Below are 16,749 nucleotides of genomic sequence, written 5' to 3' on the forward strand. Positions count from 1 at the left end.
TTTTATTTCTTAGTATTTTTGCATAACTTGTTTTAATGACAATAGCCTCAAGAAAATGGGGGAGGGTAGGAGCTTCCAAGTGGTGGCATCATCTCCCCATCCCCAAACAAAGCAATCGTTTTCTCATAGTGATGATTAATTTTGAATTGCAGGAGTGAGAGTGAAAGCTAAGAATATCAGAGAGTTCTCTCCTTCTCCCCCACACAGTGCAAAGCTGGGTGTCCCATCCCTCATCCGTAACCTTTCACTTCTCCCTCTTTCCTGCAGATCTGTTTGCATGTGTTTATATATTACTTATTTTCGGGAGATTCCCTCTTCCTCCCCTTATTCTCCCAGAACGACAAATGCACTGTTTGCAAGAATTCAGATTTTCTATTGCTTCTTTATTCACCCCGGGCATTTTTTCCCTTTTTCTTCCTCTTTTCTGACTTTCTAAGATAAGCTCTTTAAAGCGTTTACGATAACATCTCCGACCTAGAGATTATTTTTCATTGGGCCTATTGTGAGCAGTCGCCGATTTATTGCACTGCTGCAGAGCTCAGTTTAGGCTACAAACGTAACAAATGAACAACTTGTCCTCTGCGGACTCACCGCGGGATCCAATTAGTTCCTAAACCTTTTGCACAAGTTTTCTAATTATTTTCAAGAGTTGTGGCCTTTATAGGCTTCCCTAAACTCATCAAGACACCAATTCTTTCAAGGATTAAATGCTTCTTAAAATTACTAGCAGCGTTGCCCCCTCAAAACTAATGGATCGATTCTGCGGGCAAAGGAGCTTTCTTAGGGACGCCTGCGTGAGCTACTGGGCTCCAGCAGGCACTGAGAGAAAAAGAGCCGCTTTTCAGAACTTTACATTTGAGTGCATCTGCAGAGGTTTGGTTTGCCGGTTGTTTCTCCCTGCCCGTTTGTTTGGTTGGCTGTTGCTGCCCCCCAAAAGGTTCACACACCGGTATGCGGGGCACGGCGTCACGTGAGGCCCCGGCGCCCTGCCTCCCTGCCATGGACTGCGCCTTCACCTCGGCTCTGCCCCCCCGGCCTGGCCCGGGGCACACGGCACACACTGCCCGCTGCCAAAAAATACCGCTACTGCCACAGGACCCACCGCCAAAGCGGCTGCCGCAGGAAAAGTATAGAAATACATACAGCCTAGATACTTCCGGAGAAGTGCTCCTTTAAGATAAGGGATGTATTTTATACACACACATATCATAGCTTGCTGAATTTGCTCAAACGGTCATATGAGAGCTAATATGTGTATGTATGTACGCACACATACACATCCTTTGCTAATATATCTCGAGTCATCATAGAGACGAAATAAATTTCTTTCAGGAGGATAAGTCTTCAAATGCATTTCAGAGATTGCAGGAAGAACACATACCTATACAATAATGCACCTTGGCTTTTTTCCCAATATGTGATTATATACTTATATTGTATATGTATGTATGCGTATATATGCATACATATGCAATGTTAAGCATTTTCAGCGCAAGTCAGATTTTGGTAATACACTCTACCTTCTACTAACAATTTTTAAGCAGACTTTATAAGAGTTCTGCCCCCAAAATGGACATAAAAACAGTGGTCATGGCGTTCGATTAAATACCCTGATCCTTTACATTTGAAAATACTGCAGTTAAAGACAGCATGAGAGGGGGCGGGGGGAGAAAGAAAGGAGCATGTGAAAAATGGTGGACTGTGCAATAAGCAGCGCTCTTATCTCACTATAACTTTAAAGCCTCTGCCACATTAGGGTTAATAAAAGAGACAAAAAAACTATCAAGTATATATGAATTTAGCCTATTTTTTTATTTCTGTGTGTTCATAGTAAACATTTTTTGTAAGTGACAAACACGGGCATATGACCACAGTATCACAATCAAGAAATTTTAAGACGACATTAACAATCACTCAAATTTATGCGGCTTTTGCGCAACACAGGTTACATATTTGCAAGGTTTACCTATAAGTACAATAGGTATTAACATTTCACTACATTTAGAAAAAAAATAAAGGTGACCTGTTAGTGACCACATACATCAAAATATACACAACACAAACTGAAGGCAATCATTAATTTTGTCCCCTTCTGATTCATTTGAACGGGCAGTGCTGCAAACTGAAATAATGTTGCTGTTTTTTTAAATTATTTCGTACACTGAGTGCATTTTCTAAAACCCAATCTTTGGTCTAAAAGTAAACAAACAAACAAATGAACAAAAAAAAAAAAAAAAAGCAATTCGGTAAAGAATAAAATAATAAATGGCCAAAAGTAGATCTAGGGCATTTTTCAGTATTAATTCTGCTTAAATACAAATTATGTTTTAAGATTTTTTTTTAATAGTTTTCATAAATTTAGTGGTTTGGTTTTTTTTTCTTTCAAGGTCTGCACCCACCGACATATCCATGATAACTTATAATACTGCAAACATGGAGAATCGGGCGGCTTTTAGTGATAGACTTATCATATTTGAGTAAAAAATTGCAAAAGCAGTCACTATTTAGATACACATTCTACTATAATTTTGTCTTCCAAACTTCATAGTCTACAATGCAATCTCCCCACATTGCACCTTGCTGACACTCCTCACCTTGGTGGAATAATAAACAACCCTAAAGACTGAACAAACGTACAGAAAATGGGGGACTTAATAAAAAATACCTGGACTTTTTTGTTTTGCTTTTTTTTCCTTTTAATTATCATTTACAATGCAAATGTGTGTAAAATGTTCACTTACAGTCTGATCCCATGGATGTTAATGTATTAAAGGGTTTGAAGAAGACCCCTGATTTTGATGTGTGAAATAATCAGAAAGTCCTCCGGAAAGTCCCGTTGTAAAACTTGGCAAAGAAGGTCTTAAGGACTCACAGGGGAGAGTGGAGGGCGCCTGTGGCGACGTGGAGGAGGAGGCTGCCCTGGCCGTCATTGAAGTGCTGCTTTGAGAAGTCATTGAAGGGTGAGGAACATGGGGGAAAAAGTAACTCGTCTGTCCTGCTAGGAGATTTACAGAGCAGGGGTTTAGGGAATAGGTGCCGGAGCAGGGAACTGACAAGCCACACGGCACTGAGGCGGCCAGAGCTGCTGCTGTGAGGTGATGAGTGGCATAAGGTATCTCTCCATTGACTAGTCTATCAACACTTAACCCATTAGACGTGGAAAAGGAGTGGTTGTTTCCCAAGGAGTTTTGAGTCAACACTGAGCTGTAGGGCATGGGGTGGCTGGGGTAGGCGGACGTGGTCCCATTGTAACTCAAAGTGCTGCTGGCCCGGGGGTGGTGCAGGGAGAGGAAGGGGGACATAGGCCAGTACAAGGATCCTGCCCTATCCATGAATGTCAGTCCGGTGGAGGTGAGCCGGGCGCCCCGCTTAAAGGCCAGCTTGGCCCGAGAGGTGGTGGAGCGCCGGCGGAGCTTGCCGGTGGTGCCCCCGATGAAGACGTCGTCGCTGGAGGGGTCCAGCATCCAGTAGTTCCCTTTGCCGGGGTCGTCGTAGTGGCGGGGCACCTTGACGAAGCACTTATTGAGCGAGAGGTTGTGCCGAATGGAGTTCTGCCAGCCCTGCTTGTTCTCCCGGTAGTAGGGGAAGTTCTTCATGATGAACTCGTAGATGCCATTGAGCGTGAGGCGCTTCTCGGGGCTCTGCCGGATGGCCATCATGATGAGCGCGTTGTAGCTGAACGGCGGCTTCTCGTACTTGCCGTTCTTCTTCTCCCCCTCCTTCCCGCTCTCCCCGTCCTTGGCCCCCTCCGCCGCCCCCTTCTTCTCCTCGGCCGCTTTCTCCTTCTCCTCCAGCTCCGCCGCCGCCGCCGCCGCGCCCGCCTCGCCTTTGCCCGCCAGCATGTCCGCCTTGGCCACCTCCAGGGCGCCGGAGGCGGTGGCAGTGGGGGGCGGCAGGAGGTGCTGCCCCTTCTCCTCGTCCTCCTCCTCGGCTGCGGCCGCTCGCTGGGGCTGCTGTGGCGGCGGGTGGTGGTGGTGGTGGTGGTGATGGTGGTGGTGATGGGGGTGGTGGCTGTTGTGGTGGCTGTGGCTGCTGTGGTTGTTGTCGCTCTGGACGGCTTCGGGCACCAGGCTGTTTATGCTAAAGGAGGATTTCGGCAGCATTTTCACTTCCTTCCTATCTCCCATGTCCAACATCACACACTAGTCTGAGGGGGAAAGTTGCGGCGGCTGAGGGAGCTGCGCGCGGGGCGGCGGCGGAGGCGGCGGCCGAAGCGGTGGCGGTGGCCGAGGCGGCGGCGGCACCACCGGCGGCGGTGGCGGCGGCGGCGGCGGCAGCGCAGTTGGACCGCAGTCTCAAGCGCTGGCAAGTCATGTAGCACGGACAGGAACCGCCGGGGAGGGAAAAAATAATAGTAATAATAATCGCCGATCAGAGAAAAATCAGACCGAGTCGGAGCGGAGAAAAAAAAAAAAAAAAGGTAAAAACGGGAAAAAACCCTCTGAAACCTCAAAAAAAAAAAAAAAAAAAAAAAAAAGCAACAACACACAAACACAGACACACACACACACACACAAAAAAAAAAAAGCTACTTCATGGTGCCCGGTTCCCCCGGCACGGCAGCGCAGGGGGAGGCAGGAGGGAGCAGCAGCCGCCGCGGGCCGGCGCGGAGCGAGGCAGACGGGCGATACAGCCCGCCCCGGCCGCAATTAATTTCAGAGCTGCCGGCACGCACCGGGGCTGTAAAACATTTTTTGGTTTAACCTTTCCCACCGGCCGCCCAATCAGGGCCGGCGGCGTGCCCGCGCGTCTGCCCGCCCGCCGGCCAATGGCGGCGCGCCGCCCCGCCCCGCCCCGCCCCGCGCGCCCCGCCCCCGCCGCCGCCGCGGCTCCCGCGGCGCAGGGATACCGGCGCAGAGGCGCATCACCGCGCGGTGCACGCGCCCTCCGCCCCGCGCCCCCCCGGCCGCCGCCGCCAGCACAAATCCCCCCGCGCCGAACAAGTCGCGCCCGTCCCGCCGCGGCGGGCCCGGCCCGGCCGCCCGCTCCCCTAGTTCCTCCGGCGGACTCGAGTTGCCACGAGCCGCTTTGCCCCTTCCTCTGGCGACGAAGGAGGCGGGGTGGGAGGCCGGGTGGGTGAAGCGACCGCGGCACACCGGTGGCGGCGGAGGTACTACTTTGCGGATCCCGCCGAAGTCGCTCGGCGAGTTTATTTTCCCAGGCCCGGTTATTTCCGTTTGTTATTTTACCGAGAGAGAAAACAAAACAATCGTCCGGAGGGGACGCAGGCGGCGGGATGGGCCCGGGCCGCGGCCTGCCGGGGGAAGACGGGGTCTGCTCCGGCCCGGCCGGGCCGTGCCCGCCGCTCTCCGGACTGTGAGTTGGGCGGCTCGGGAGCGAGCGGCCCATCTCCTCCCCTGCTCTCGCCCCGTGTCCCCCGCGACCGGAGCCGGGCTTCGCGCTTCTCTGCGCGCCGCCGCCCTCCCGGCCCCGCGCCGCTCCCGCTCGGACGCCGCCGGAGCCACGCGGGAGGCGTCGGGCTCCGTCCGCCTCCTTCGCGCTGCCGGGCCGGCCGGGCCAGCCGAGCGCAGGCCGCGCGCCAGGCGTACAAAATAAACGTTGGTACTGGTAGCCCATGAAATCGACACTGCGGTTTCCTGCAGCCCCGGCCCGTGGGCCTGGCCGCGGGGTCTGAGTTCCGCGGGGTTTGGTTCTGCTGGGAGAAGGGATAGGGCGGGCGGCAGCGGGCCGGGTGCTCCAAGGGCAGGGAAAGGGTCTGGCACCGCCGCTTTCCTCAAGTAGACGCGGTGATTCGGGCTCGGGTTGGATATTAATCATCCACAGCATATAGTTTTTTTACTGTCAGCACGGGAACAAAAAAATCAAGCAGAAAACAGAACGAGATACATCGCGCAGCTTTCTTATTCGGAAAGGAGAAGGGGAGATGTAATGGACAGAGAGCGTGCTGATCTCATTCAGATCAAAGCTGTGGCAAACGTCTAGCACCGCGTTAAGCTGCTTCACGTTTGTGCTGGAGGAAAAGATGCTCCGTAGAAACAATATGTGCAGCTCAACCCCAGCTAAAACAATTTATCCCAAGGAAATTCAGGTTAGAGCACAATGCAATGAATGTAGTTCTGTGCAGGCTTGCGATTTATATATCTGTTTGTGTATGTGTGTGTACGAGGGAGGGAGGAAAAGTGTGAGAAAGAAACAGTAAATAACGAGGACAAGTAAAATGGACCGGTAATAAACAATTGCAATTGAGGATGGCATGAACTCTGTGCATTGGATTAACCTCGAATGACCTTACCACAATTGTATTTATTTAACCAATTTCATAACAGGTTGCTACTGCCACACACACACACAAGTTAATGATCAACAACCATTCTTTTTTTTTCTTTTATTTGTTTTTTGGTTTGGGATTTTTTTCCTTTTTTTTTTTTTTTTAGAAATTCGGGTTGTTTGGGTTTTTTAAAATCATGACAATTTATAATCATTTTGTTTCTCAACATTGACGTCAATATATGGGATTTCTTGAAGAAGAGTGCAATGAGGAGGATATTATATGATTCTGCTGTGGCAAGGGGTAAGAGGAAAGGTAAGCTTCCTGCATATTATTATGATTATGATGATCATTAACTAATATGTGTCATTACGGTGCACTAGGATCCCATTAGGGTGGCTGGGCCCAGTGCGTTTTCCTACTCGGTCTAGCATGTAATGATTCGGTGTAACCAGATTCTTGAGAAAGGACAGGTTACGTAAACATTTACTGATGTGGAGTAACTATACTATTTGTACTCTGATATGCAGGAAGGAAAGTGTTGATTAACACAGAAGAAAAAAAAAAGCGAAATTAGCTGATTGCATGCTCATAAGTGCAAGCTGTCATTGAACTGCTTTTAAAATAGACACAGCTGGGTGTTTGTGTTGAAAAATTTCTTGTGTTTTTGCTAATACTGAAATAAGCATGATTTTGTATACCAAACATTTTCAGATCATTAAAATTTGTAATCTGTGCTGGTTTTAAACACAAAGAAAAGAAACAGATTCATTTCGTTGTAAAATTTGCTGATATTATATTAACTCAATCAGGTCTGTACAAATGATGTATTGTGCCTTATCAAATCTCTTTGATCCATTTAATACACAAAGTGCCAAACGTGTGTATTGTTTGTTAACATTGAACGTTTTATTCAAATCCCAGCTCTGTAGCGAACTGGAGGAGTTCTTGTTTAATGTAACACTGACATTGCCTGTTGAAATTTTAATGCCTTGAGGTGTTTCTTAGGTCAAAGCTGAGTTTACTTCGTGTTGTGATCAGGGATGAAAATGTAGCAGGGAAGAAAATAGAAGTTTTATCTTTTTTTGCATTTCTGAGCAAAAGGCTAACACTGCAAGAAGTACACTTTAAAAACATTTTATGATCTAGATTTAACATTTGGTCATTTGTCACAGATGCGGAACAAAACTCTGTGCACAAATTTAGGATTTATATATATTTTTTTAATGCCATGGATATACAGTTCTACCAAAAAAGGAAATGTTTTGTCCAATATGTAGTACATATCTTTCTAAATCCATGAAGATTAATTCATTGTTTACAGGAGAGAAAAGGATATGTAAGAGAAGCCATGTCAATTATAATTTCTGCTGGACTTTAACTTTTGAGTCCTTTTTTTTTTTCTTTTCGCCTTCGGCAGAAAATTCACCGTTTATAGAACTAGAGATATTTACTTTGAAAATACGGGAGTCTTGCTCTAACGCCGGTTCCTTCTTGAGCTCTGCCCCGAACACGACTCCACTTCAGTGGTACCTTTGTGCGTTGGGGCACCGCATGAGCGGCAGGGCTGACCACTCAGCTCTGGCTAAGCCCGAATTGTCTTAAGAAAGTCTCTCATGGCAGCATTTTCGAACAGGGAAGGTTTTGTAGAGTGTTTGGAAGCTTGTGCGTGGAACGGAGGCGCACAGCCTCAACCCTGTGAATAGGGGTGGGTGTGCAGAGGGGAGTCGGCTCTCTGCAGAGTGTGAATGATGCCTCACCTGCACTCTCGTAGACGCTGCAGATCGACCGAACCGAGCGGCGGGGATGGACTGAGAGTATCCGACTCCGGGGTCAGAATGGGACTGAATAGCTGAGCTGAAACGTCCTGGCTAAAGTGCCGTTCAACAGCGATCTCCGTGCAGCTCTGGCGTATAACTCGTAGGGATACTGTTTCAACCACATACTTTTCTCCCCCGCCCTCCCTCCCCCCCTTTTTTTTTCCAAATTTTTATTTTGTTTTAAAATTAAAGGCCAAAGGGAGAAAAGACCCTCTCCAATGTGCACTTAATGCATATAGCGTACTTGCCTGGTACCACCCCCAGCTTCAGCCCTCAATCCCCCTTCACACGGACGTAGTGGCTCTGTACTCTCGGGCTCTTTCAAGGCGTTTAGGCTGCTAAAATGTACTGACAGCTTCAGAAATGAATGAGGTTTTTTTCAGGCCTGAAGAAAGGGTATTTAATAACCACGCTTCGATGGCATCATGCTTCTATGAAACGAGTCCGGACACTTTGGTTTAGCAATCAGTAATATCACATTCGGTACAGTAAATGCCTCCGTGTACGCTTATATAATTCTATTCCCCCTTGACTATAAACTTGCCTTATTTATTCCAGGTTACCTGAGGCAATTAAGGTAAAGACTGCTCAGCAGATACTGATACCCTGCTGCTAAGGCATGGCGAATGGGGACGGAGCAGTGCGCTAACAAAGGGAAAGAGGTAGTCAAACATTTTGAAGAGGGGTGAATGGGACTGAAGGTGGATGGATGAATGGAGGCAAAGAGGGAGAAGCATTCAATGGTCCAGACTTCTCTCCGCATTTGTAGATTTAAGTTTAGGTATCCGCCTCTAGCCAGCTTCCAGTTAATCCTCAACAGCTTCTAGTGATTAGAAGTTAGTCTATTTAGCATGCTATATCCTTCTTCCATGGGTTTTAGTTACAAGTTATACGATTAGGATTGCGAGAACAGTAGTGAACTAAACTTCCCAGTAAGAGGTCTTCACACCAGGGAAGTGTTACTTTGCTGCAGCAGCCCTGCCTCGTCAGTCATTAGGAAGCTGCAGGTTGTCAGAGGCTTCTCTTGCGCGCACACAAGCGCAGACACACACGCGCACACACACAAAACCACAGCACTAAAACTAAATTAAGAAGCCGATGATTAAGACAAGCGTCTACGAGGCCTGTCATTTCAGCATCCTTCCATCATAACATTGTGGCACCAAGAAATTTGCTTGAAAACCCTGGAAAAAATGTCTATGGGAGAGCCTCTTGTTTGAGGCTGCTAATATCAAATATAGACTGGGAACTGCCTCGGATGCAAGATAGTATTCTGCAGAGAAAAGGAGCACGGCAGAGACCTTGGTGCTCTCCACGCACTCCCGGGACTCTGGTAAGTATCTCTCCCTTATATTGCAGCAGGTATGCACTGTAGCTGTAACTGGACCGGGTTTGAAATCCGCAGCTATGTTCCCTTCGGGGAACTCCCCCTAAAGATAAATCTGTAATGAAAGGTCCCTACTGGATGACTAATGGTTATTGGCACTCGGTGCCCCTTTAAGGAGAGCAGCACATATTGTGCTGAAGACCTTGCAAGCACACTTTAAATACAAACCTTTTAAGTTTCCCTCCCATGCATACACATCCCCGTTGTTTTCGGGCTAGCTGTGTTGTGTCTCTCCCCCCTCCCCCCCTTATTTAAGCTCTCTAGTCTTCCCTCCCCCGACCCCATTCAGAACTAATTGCTCAGTTGCTTAAATGTTTCAAAAAGACCTAAATTTCTCCATCCGATGATCTTTTGAGAAGCTGCACTGTACCATAAAGAACCGCCAGCAGGGCACTGTATACCTTAGAGGAGCCTGCGCAACTAGGGGAGAGGTAGCGTTAAAACAATGACATTAATAAACTAAGTGCACTGAGTTCCCCTCCTGTTGAACTTTAGGGAGTTTCTTGGGCGGGCAGAGGTTGAACGGAGAACGTCGAAATGGGAAACAATGGCTGTAGGGGCCAGAAAGCTTCGCTGATGTCGTAAGCATAAAACAAGACAGAATAGTGACAGAAAGAGATCCGAGTAAACATTGGAGTATACATTTCCCACGGCGACTACGCTGAGTAGAGAGGTCTGAATTAAATCCCCTTAATTAAAAGCTGAAGATTTTATTTATTTATTCCTATAGCTGTAGAATGCCATCCACAGAAAGCCTATCTAGGGAGTGTAGAGCATCCACTAGATTTATTGTGTTTACTGCCACTGCCAGAATTTTTCAGAAAAGAATATTTTTATACCCACTGCCAACTTGAAGACCTGCGGGTTCTTAGATCTTAAATATCGCTATTATTTTATGCTGGTGTGCAGAAAAGAGCCGTTACACCTGCGTAGGCAATAGGTACACCTGTATAACAAAAGCTCTCCTTACTTCAGAAATCAAACAAAAAATTAAAATATGTTTTCAGAAGTCCACAGACTTACGCAAACGACGATAATATAGTACAAGGGAGAAATGAACAAATTAAATACCTTGTTTTGTTCTCGAGGTTTAAATACATAACTTTATATTCTGTTGGATTTACTGTTAAAATGTTCTAGGCCGGTGCTTATGTCGGTATTGTGATATTGAAGCAAAGAATGTGAAATAAAATACGGGGGAAAAAATAAAATACCTGGGGAGAAAAAAACCCCAACAAAACAAACTCGAAGTAGTGCTTGAAGAAGACCTCTAGCTGATCTTTGACTCCTAAGAAACTGTTGCTGGAATATTTTCATGGTGCTGTTGTAAATCTCTTTAGCCTCCTATAAACATAATCTTTGGCAAACGACACATGGATCTGGTTTTGCAGTTTTTCGGTGACTCGAGAGAAAAGACGCCCTTTACCCCCCTCCACGCACCATCCCCCTCCCCGGCTTCCACCCCTTCCCCAGCAGAAGGACAGATACGGTCTCTCTCTCTCTCCCAGCGCTGTTCCCGCTCCGTGGCTCCGCCAAAGGCATCCGGGCGCGGGGGGGCGCCGGTGCCCGGGGGTGCCCATCCATGCGCCCGTCCTACCTGGCCGTGCCGCGCCCGCCGCTGCTCCGTGCGCCGCGGCCCTGGCCCCGCACCGCGCCTCCAGCGCACCTCGGCTCGGCGGAGTCTCGGACTCGGCCGGGTCAGCTGCGGATCCAATTTTAGGGCCTACAAAAGCGCATCATCCTCTCCTATCCTCCTATCTTCCCCCGCCCCGCTGTCCCCTTGTAACCACAGCAAAACGGCCGGGGCAGAAAGAAAGCCACGAGCGCCTGTACACCCCTTAGGAGAAGGCGCTCGGCAGCCTCGGAGTGAGGATGATGTTGGCTTTGCCCTGCCGGGGCTCAGGCGTGAGGAGGTGCCGGAGCGAGGTGCCGTTCCTCGCTCGCGGTCGGACCCGCGCTCGGCGGGTGTCGGGGTGATGGGGCTGGCGCTAGCGCCAATGAGGCTGCTCGGGAAGCGGACCCTGCTCGCTCCTTGGTGTCCTGGCACAAGCAGGGCTCGCAGGATCTGCCTCTTTGTGTAGCTTGTTCTGAACACTTTTTATATCGGGCAGGGTGGTCTCCATGTTTTCTTTCTTTCATTCTTCCTTTCTTTAGCGGAGGGAGGGGGGACTGATGGCAAGGGGCTTGTTGGATGATTATAACCACTACCACTTAGAAATAAGTTTCTTGGGGAAGGGCTGATATCGTACCCTTGATATCAGTGGGTGTGTCCATGTATTATTTTAATATGATATGCCTTTTATATAGAGCTTGTTTTCCTCCTCCCTCTCTCCCCGTCCTCCCCCTCCCCCCTGCTTTGTTTCTGGAATTTGTTTCGCTTTTAAAGCACCAGCACAAACAAACAAACACACAAAAATGACTGGCAACAAGTTAAATCCCATTTGTGTCCCTCCCACAGAGCACGGACCATGCCTCGCTAAAGCCTGGGGCTTGTAGTTTTGCCTCGATAATAATTTGACCAAGAAAATGAAGTGGCTGCAGACAGGCTCTCCTGGCATTGACAATGCGGAGAGAAAAAACGTAGAAAGATTTCTCCAGGGATGCATCCCTCTGGGGTATTTTCTCCTCTCCATCTTTTAGATGGGGCATTCGCATAGGCGCTCACACACACTGAGGTTATGTTTCCTAGGAGTTTTTAGAAAACAGTGTTTATTATAATCGAGCTATAAACGCCACCAAGTAATGAAATCATGCCGTAGCTACGGAAACTTAACAAATATGTCATTTCCATTTGTCTTCTAGCAGAATATTGCAGAGGATGGCATTACACTTTATTTTCGCATTCATTTCCAAACACCGATGAAAGAGCAAAGAAAAGTCTCTCAACATTATACACGTTGGAATTAATTAAACGATACTAGTAGAAATATTTTGTAATTTTTTTTCTGCCTTCCAAGGCGACTTCAAGCTACTTTCTGTGGCTATACTAAAGAGGGAATCCACAAAAGCAACAAGCTTGGTTCTCCCTGAAGGTCGGTATCGTGTCCCGCTAAAGCTTCACGGAAAGCATCCCACTGTGAGCCACCCGCGCATTCCTGCGCCTTCCCTTGGTTTTGCCATACACAGTAATGGAGAAAACATTCGTGTTTGACTGTACTTAAAAAAGAATCTTTTTACCCAATCGCACGGTTTGCAAACGATAGTTCAACTTTGTATGTTGTGGTGGGCACGTGTTTTGTCATATGAAATTAACTTGTGAAAGCCTTTGTATCATTTTTTGATTTGTGTTTGTCGACAACGCAGATCATACATCTCCGCGTTGATGGTTGATACAATTGCTAAATTAAAGGCATGCTTTCGGCTTTGGAAAACAACAACAACAACAAAACTCCAGCCCTCCGAGAGCTCATTCTCATAGAAACAACCCGAGGAGCAGTAGAATAACTTACCGCAGTATTTTGTATGTGTTTATGGTGTCTCCATATACTTCTGAATTATTCTGCTTCTCTGTTGTCTGTTCCTAAAGATAGCCAAGTCACTCCTGGGCTTCTCACCTATAATTGCCTACCTAAAAGAACATACGGACAATATATAGTGGCTCTAAATTCTTGGAGGAATGTAATTGGCGTGTGTTTCCCCCGTGTCTTTATTCTTCCGTGGTAAATACTTGCAACTGAGCTGCTTGTCTTGATGGGTTTCTATGTTTGAGCCCCAAGAAACTCCTCAAATCATTGCAATAAAGTCACAAATCCTTCCTGTACACACTGAAGATTTTACTCATCACTGCTTGTTCTTCTCATTTCCAAGGACAGCGTGTTGAACCAACGGTCTGGTTTAGGCACTTCTCCGGACTTTCAGATTTTCAATCTAAAGCTTTCAGTATGTTGGGACTGAAATAATGATTTTCCACATTTCAAAAGGGACGAGGCTCTATTTATAAATGTTACAGAAGGTTTCGTTACTTCAGGATCAACAAAACAGGAATAGAACTGCAATTTTCAAGAAAATAGGATTTCAAAATATAGAAATAAAAAAGTAGTGGAGATGATGTATAATTCAATCAAATTACAGAAAATTGCTTTAAAATTCAGAACAGTAGCGATCCATTATGTCTCTGTTTTATTAGTGACAAGTACAATTACTCTAAAATAAAGAACAGTGGTGAATATATAATTGGCTGTAATCATGTTAGTGTTTGAATAAAAATGACGGGGACATTTAACACTTTGACAACAAAATGTTCAGAAACAACTTATTTATTCAAACAGATTTTATTTGCATCCACGTGAAGGAGAAACACACTTTTGCTTACCATAAATCCAGAGTTTTCACTTTCAATAAGAATATAACTAAAATATATTAATTATTTTATTATTTAAAGCTTAATAAAGTCTCTTGAGTATGACTGTACTATTATTGATTACTCGGTACCCAAAGGACGCCATCTACAGGAAGAGGTCTCTAGGTTTAATACCATTCTAATCAATGTTGATTTAAAAAAAAAAAAAAAAATCGGAGTTAATATTCCTCTATAAATCCGGCTCCGATTTTACCCACAACACCGATCACAATATTTGCTTTGTAATTGCTTCTTGTGATTCAATTCGTTATAATTTGACACGATCTAGGAATCTGTTATAGGAGGCCTTTTCTCTGAGATATGGCATTTAAAATAATTAATTGAGCTCTCCGAAGCAGCAGTTTTTCTCCTTCTAAAGCGACTTTTTTTCCCCCCCTCCTCTCAGGACTGACTTGATCGTCTCTGAAAATGCAGAACAGCCCATGAGATCTCTCCTTTCCACCAACCGTGTGGAAGATGCTTGCAGAACAGCCCTGAAAACAAAACAACTTAAATGAAGGCAGTTCATGCAACAATTGTGTCGTAGAATACCTAAAATTTCTTTATCTGTAACTAACTTATTTAATTTTGGATAGTTCAATAAATGTCAGCTATGCCAAGCATACTCCTATCCTTCCTTACATTGCATCCTTTGCCCCAAAGGTGCCACTTAGCCGTAGCCAAGCAAGGGCTCGGAAACCTATCGAAGAGAGAAGAGTGCCATTTACTATTCTGACCATACAAACACAGATCCATGCAAATGGCATATTCCTCCGTGACGCCACTCCAACATCCCCGTACAAACTACAGATTACAGAAAATACGAAGAGAGTTAGAAGAAACTTTCAGGACTCCCCTGCCAGAGGACTTTTAAAAATTATTATTTTTGGATTTAACCTCGAACGAATTTTTCTTTTTTTCTTTTATTATTTTCATTTTTCATTTACTCCCCCGCCCCGAAAAGTGTCCAAATTTCTGCTTCTGGTGTGTGTGTGCGTGCTCACAGCGGGGTGGACCCCACACCGATCCGAGCGGGTCCCTCCTGCGCAGCTCGGTCCCGCCGCGCCTTTGCTGCTGGCTCCCAAGGGTCTCTCCTGCCCAGGCGGGTTTCGCCAGCACTTGTAAAATAAAGTAGCTCTGGTTTCTTTCTACTTCAGGCCAGTGATGTGAATGGGCTTTGAAAGATTCGGGAGGGTGGTAGGGGGTTGGTGTATAAACTATACAGTGAAGAGTCAGAAGGCAGAGGTGTGTTGGCACAAAGGCTGAGGAAAATGACCCGTGGTGCCACCTCAATTTTACGTGTTATTTTGTAAACCGGGGACAAAAGCCTGGAAACTTTTGTTATTTGTATTTCCACTGAAATCGGACGCAAAGTTTATACCGAAGGTCTCCTTCTATCTTTTCACTTCTGAGCATTGACCGTGAAGGTTCCAAATCTAGAGACTGTGTCGTGTAGCTGTTTTCAGACTTGAGCAAAGCTCAGGAGAGGAGGTTTCCTTCCCTGGGGCAAGCCGCTCCCGCAGGCGCCGCCGGGGCTCGGTGGGTCCCTCCCCCGCCGGGAGCCGAGGCGGGGGTGCCCCTCTGAACCGAGAGGTCTGTCATTTCTCGGGTGCCTCGTACCAAATCGCAGATGTCAGCCTTTCCCTACGTGTTCGGGCTGCTAATGCGGGCACTTCACACAACAGAAATGCTCAGCTTGGGAGCTTTTCCCAGGGCCAGCCGCCTACTTCGTGCTTCGCATCTGCCTCTGGCGGCACCGGAGCTCCGTGCGGGGGATCCCAGTGTTCGCAGTACCCTTTACCGGTGGGACCATATTCCCGTGGGAGACAAGCACCCGCAGTGCTTTGCCCTCTGCAAAGCGGCCGAAGCACAAACTCCATACATCTCCACGGGAGCACGCTACCGAGGTGCCCGACTCGTGTGCTCCGCAGAGACCCTTTCATCGTTGAAATTCACACCGTGAAGCAAGCCCCTCACCTATAGCAGGCCACCTTATCGCCAGCAGAGCCAGCCGCGGCCGGGGCCGCAGAAAGCCTTTCCGGCCCTGGGACTCCGAGGTTTCCCCCGGGAGCCGGTCCCCGCGGGGCAGGCGGGGGCCGTGTGCGATCCCTGCGGGGCAGGCCCGTGCGGAGCGGAGCGGAGCGGTGCCCGCGGGCCCGCCCGGGCCGGAGCGGCGGAGCGGGCCGGGAGCGCCATCCGAACGGCGCCGGCGACATCTAGTGGCCACGGGCCGCCAGTGCCCGCCGCGCCGGGGCCAGCGAGCTCTGTCCGGGCTGCCGAGAGCGGGACGAGCGTCCCGCACCCCCGGCCCGTCCGCACCAGCCGCGCCGGCGCTGTTCTAAGCGCCAGCACCGCTGTGCTCCCTCTCAAACGCCATAAAGCTTTCGGTGCAGTATTGGTACCAGTGCAAAACGGGTCAGTTTTACATGTACGTGCGGGGGGCAACGAGAAAACAATTATAAGCACTTTCGTCTCCCCCCGTCTCCTCTAAAGGACCTCCTTGGGAAAAAAAAGGCAGACGCGCAGGAGTGGCAGTTCCTGCCACCTTCACCCTGGGAGATGTCTCCCCTCGTAGTCACCGTCCCTGCTCGCCCTGCTGGGGTACCTCCCAGACCTGTGAAGAAGAAGAGGGGAGGAAAAAAAAAAAAAAAAAAGCAATACTGTGGAGACACCGCTGGCGAAGGGAGCTCTCACTATTTAAATCCTAGTGTCAGCTCTCATTAACAGCTCAAGTCATCTTTTCCCCGGGGCAGACCTTGTCTGGTCTATCGACTTAATGGAAAACAAAACACATGTTTGTATTCTATTATTGCAGTCTCGTTCCTTGCCTTACGGAGAGCAGGGACAGGCTTCTCCCGCTTCATGACAAGCTTCCCGAAGTGACAAAGCTTTCCACTCGTTTCTCCCTCCTGCCCTCCCAGGAGAAGATAAGGATTCCGACGTCCGTCTCCTGCCCCTTTTCATGAATAGGGAC

General features: G+C 47.8%; 1 protein-coding gene and 1 long non-coding RNA gene across 2 annotated transcripts; one reads left to right on the top strand and one right to left on the bottom strand.

Annotated features, from left to right (window-relative positions):
- Positions 1-1,793: 1,793 nt before the first annotated feature.
- FOXG1 (forkhead box G1) lies at positions 1,794-4,456 on the bottom strand. The gene has a single exon (XM_033062768.1). It carries the CDS (start codon positions 4,134-4,136, stop codon positions 2,760-2,762), a length of 1,377 nt encoding a protein of 458 aa, XP_032918659.1. The 5' UTR covers positions 4,137-4,456; the 3' UTR covers positions 1,794-2,759.
- A 1,098-nt stretch (positions 4,457-5,554) lies between these two features.
- On the top strand, positions 5,555-14,400 carry LOC116997675. Its single transcript, XR_004418225.1, has 4 exons — positions 5,555-6,049; positions 6,487-6,544; positions 8,004-9,382; positions 14,182-14,400. It is a non-coding gene; the product is annotated as an uncharacterized LOC116997675 (long non-coding RNA).
- The last annotated feature ends 2,349 nt before the right edge of the window (positions 14,401-16,749 follow it).

This window comes from Catharus ustulatus, chromosome 6, assembly GCF_009819885.2.
Source record: "Catharus ustulatus isolate bCatUst1 chromosome 6, bCatUst1.pri.v2, whole genome shotgun sequence".
Lineage (NCBI taxonomy): Eukaryota > Metazoa > Chordata > Aves > Passeriformes > Turdidae > Catharus > Catharus ustulatus.

Coding starts and splice junctions, on each gene's coding strand:
- FOXG1 (XM_033062768.1), bottom strand. CDS start 4,136: ATGTTGGACATGGGAGATAGGAAGGAAGTGAAAATGCTGCCGAAATCC.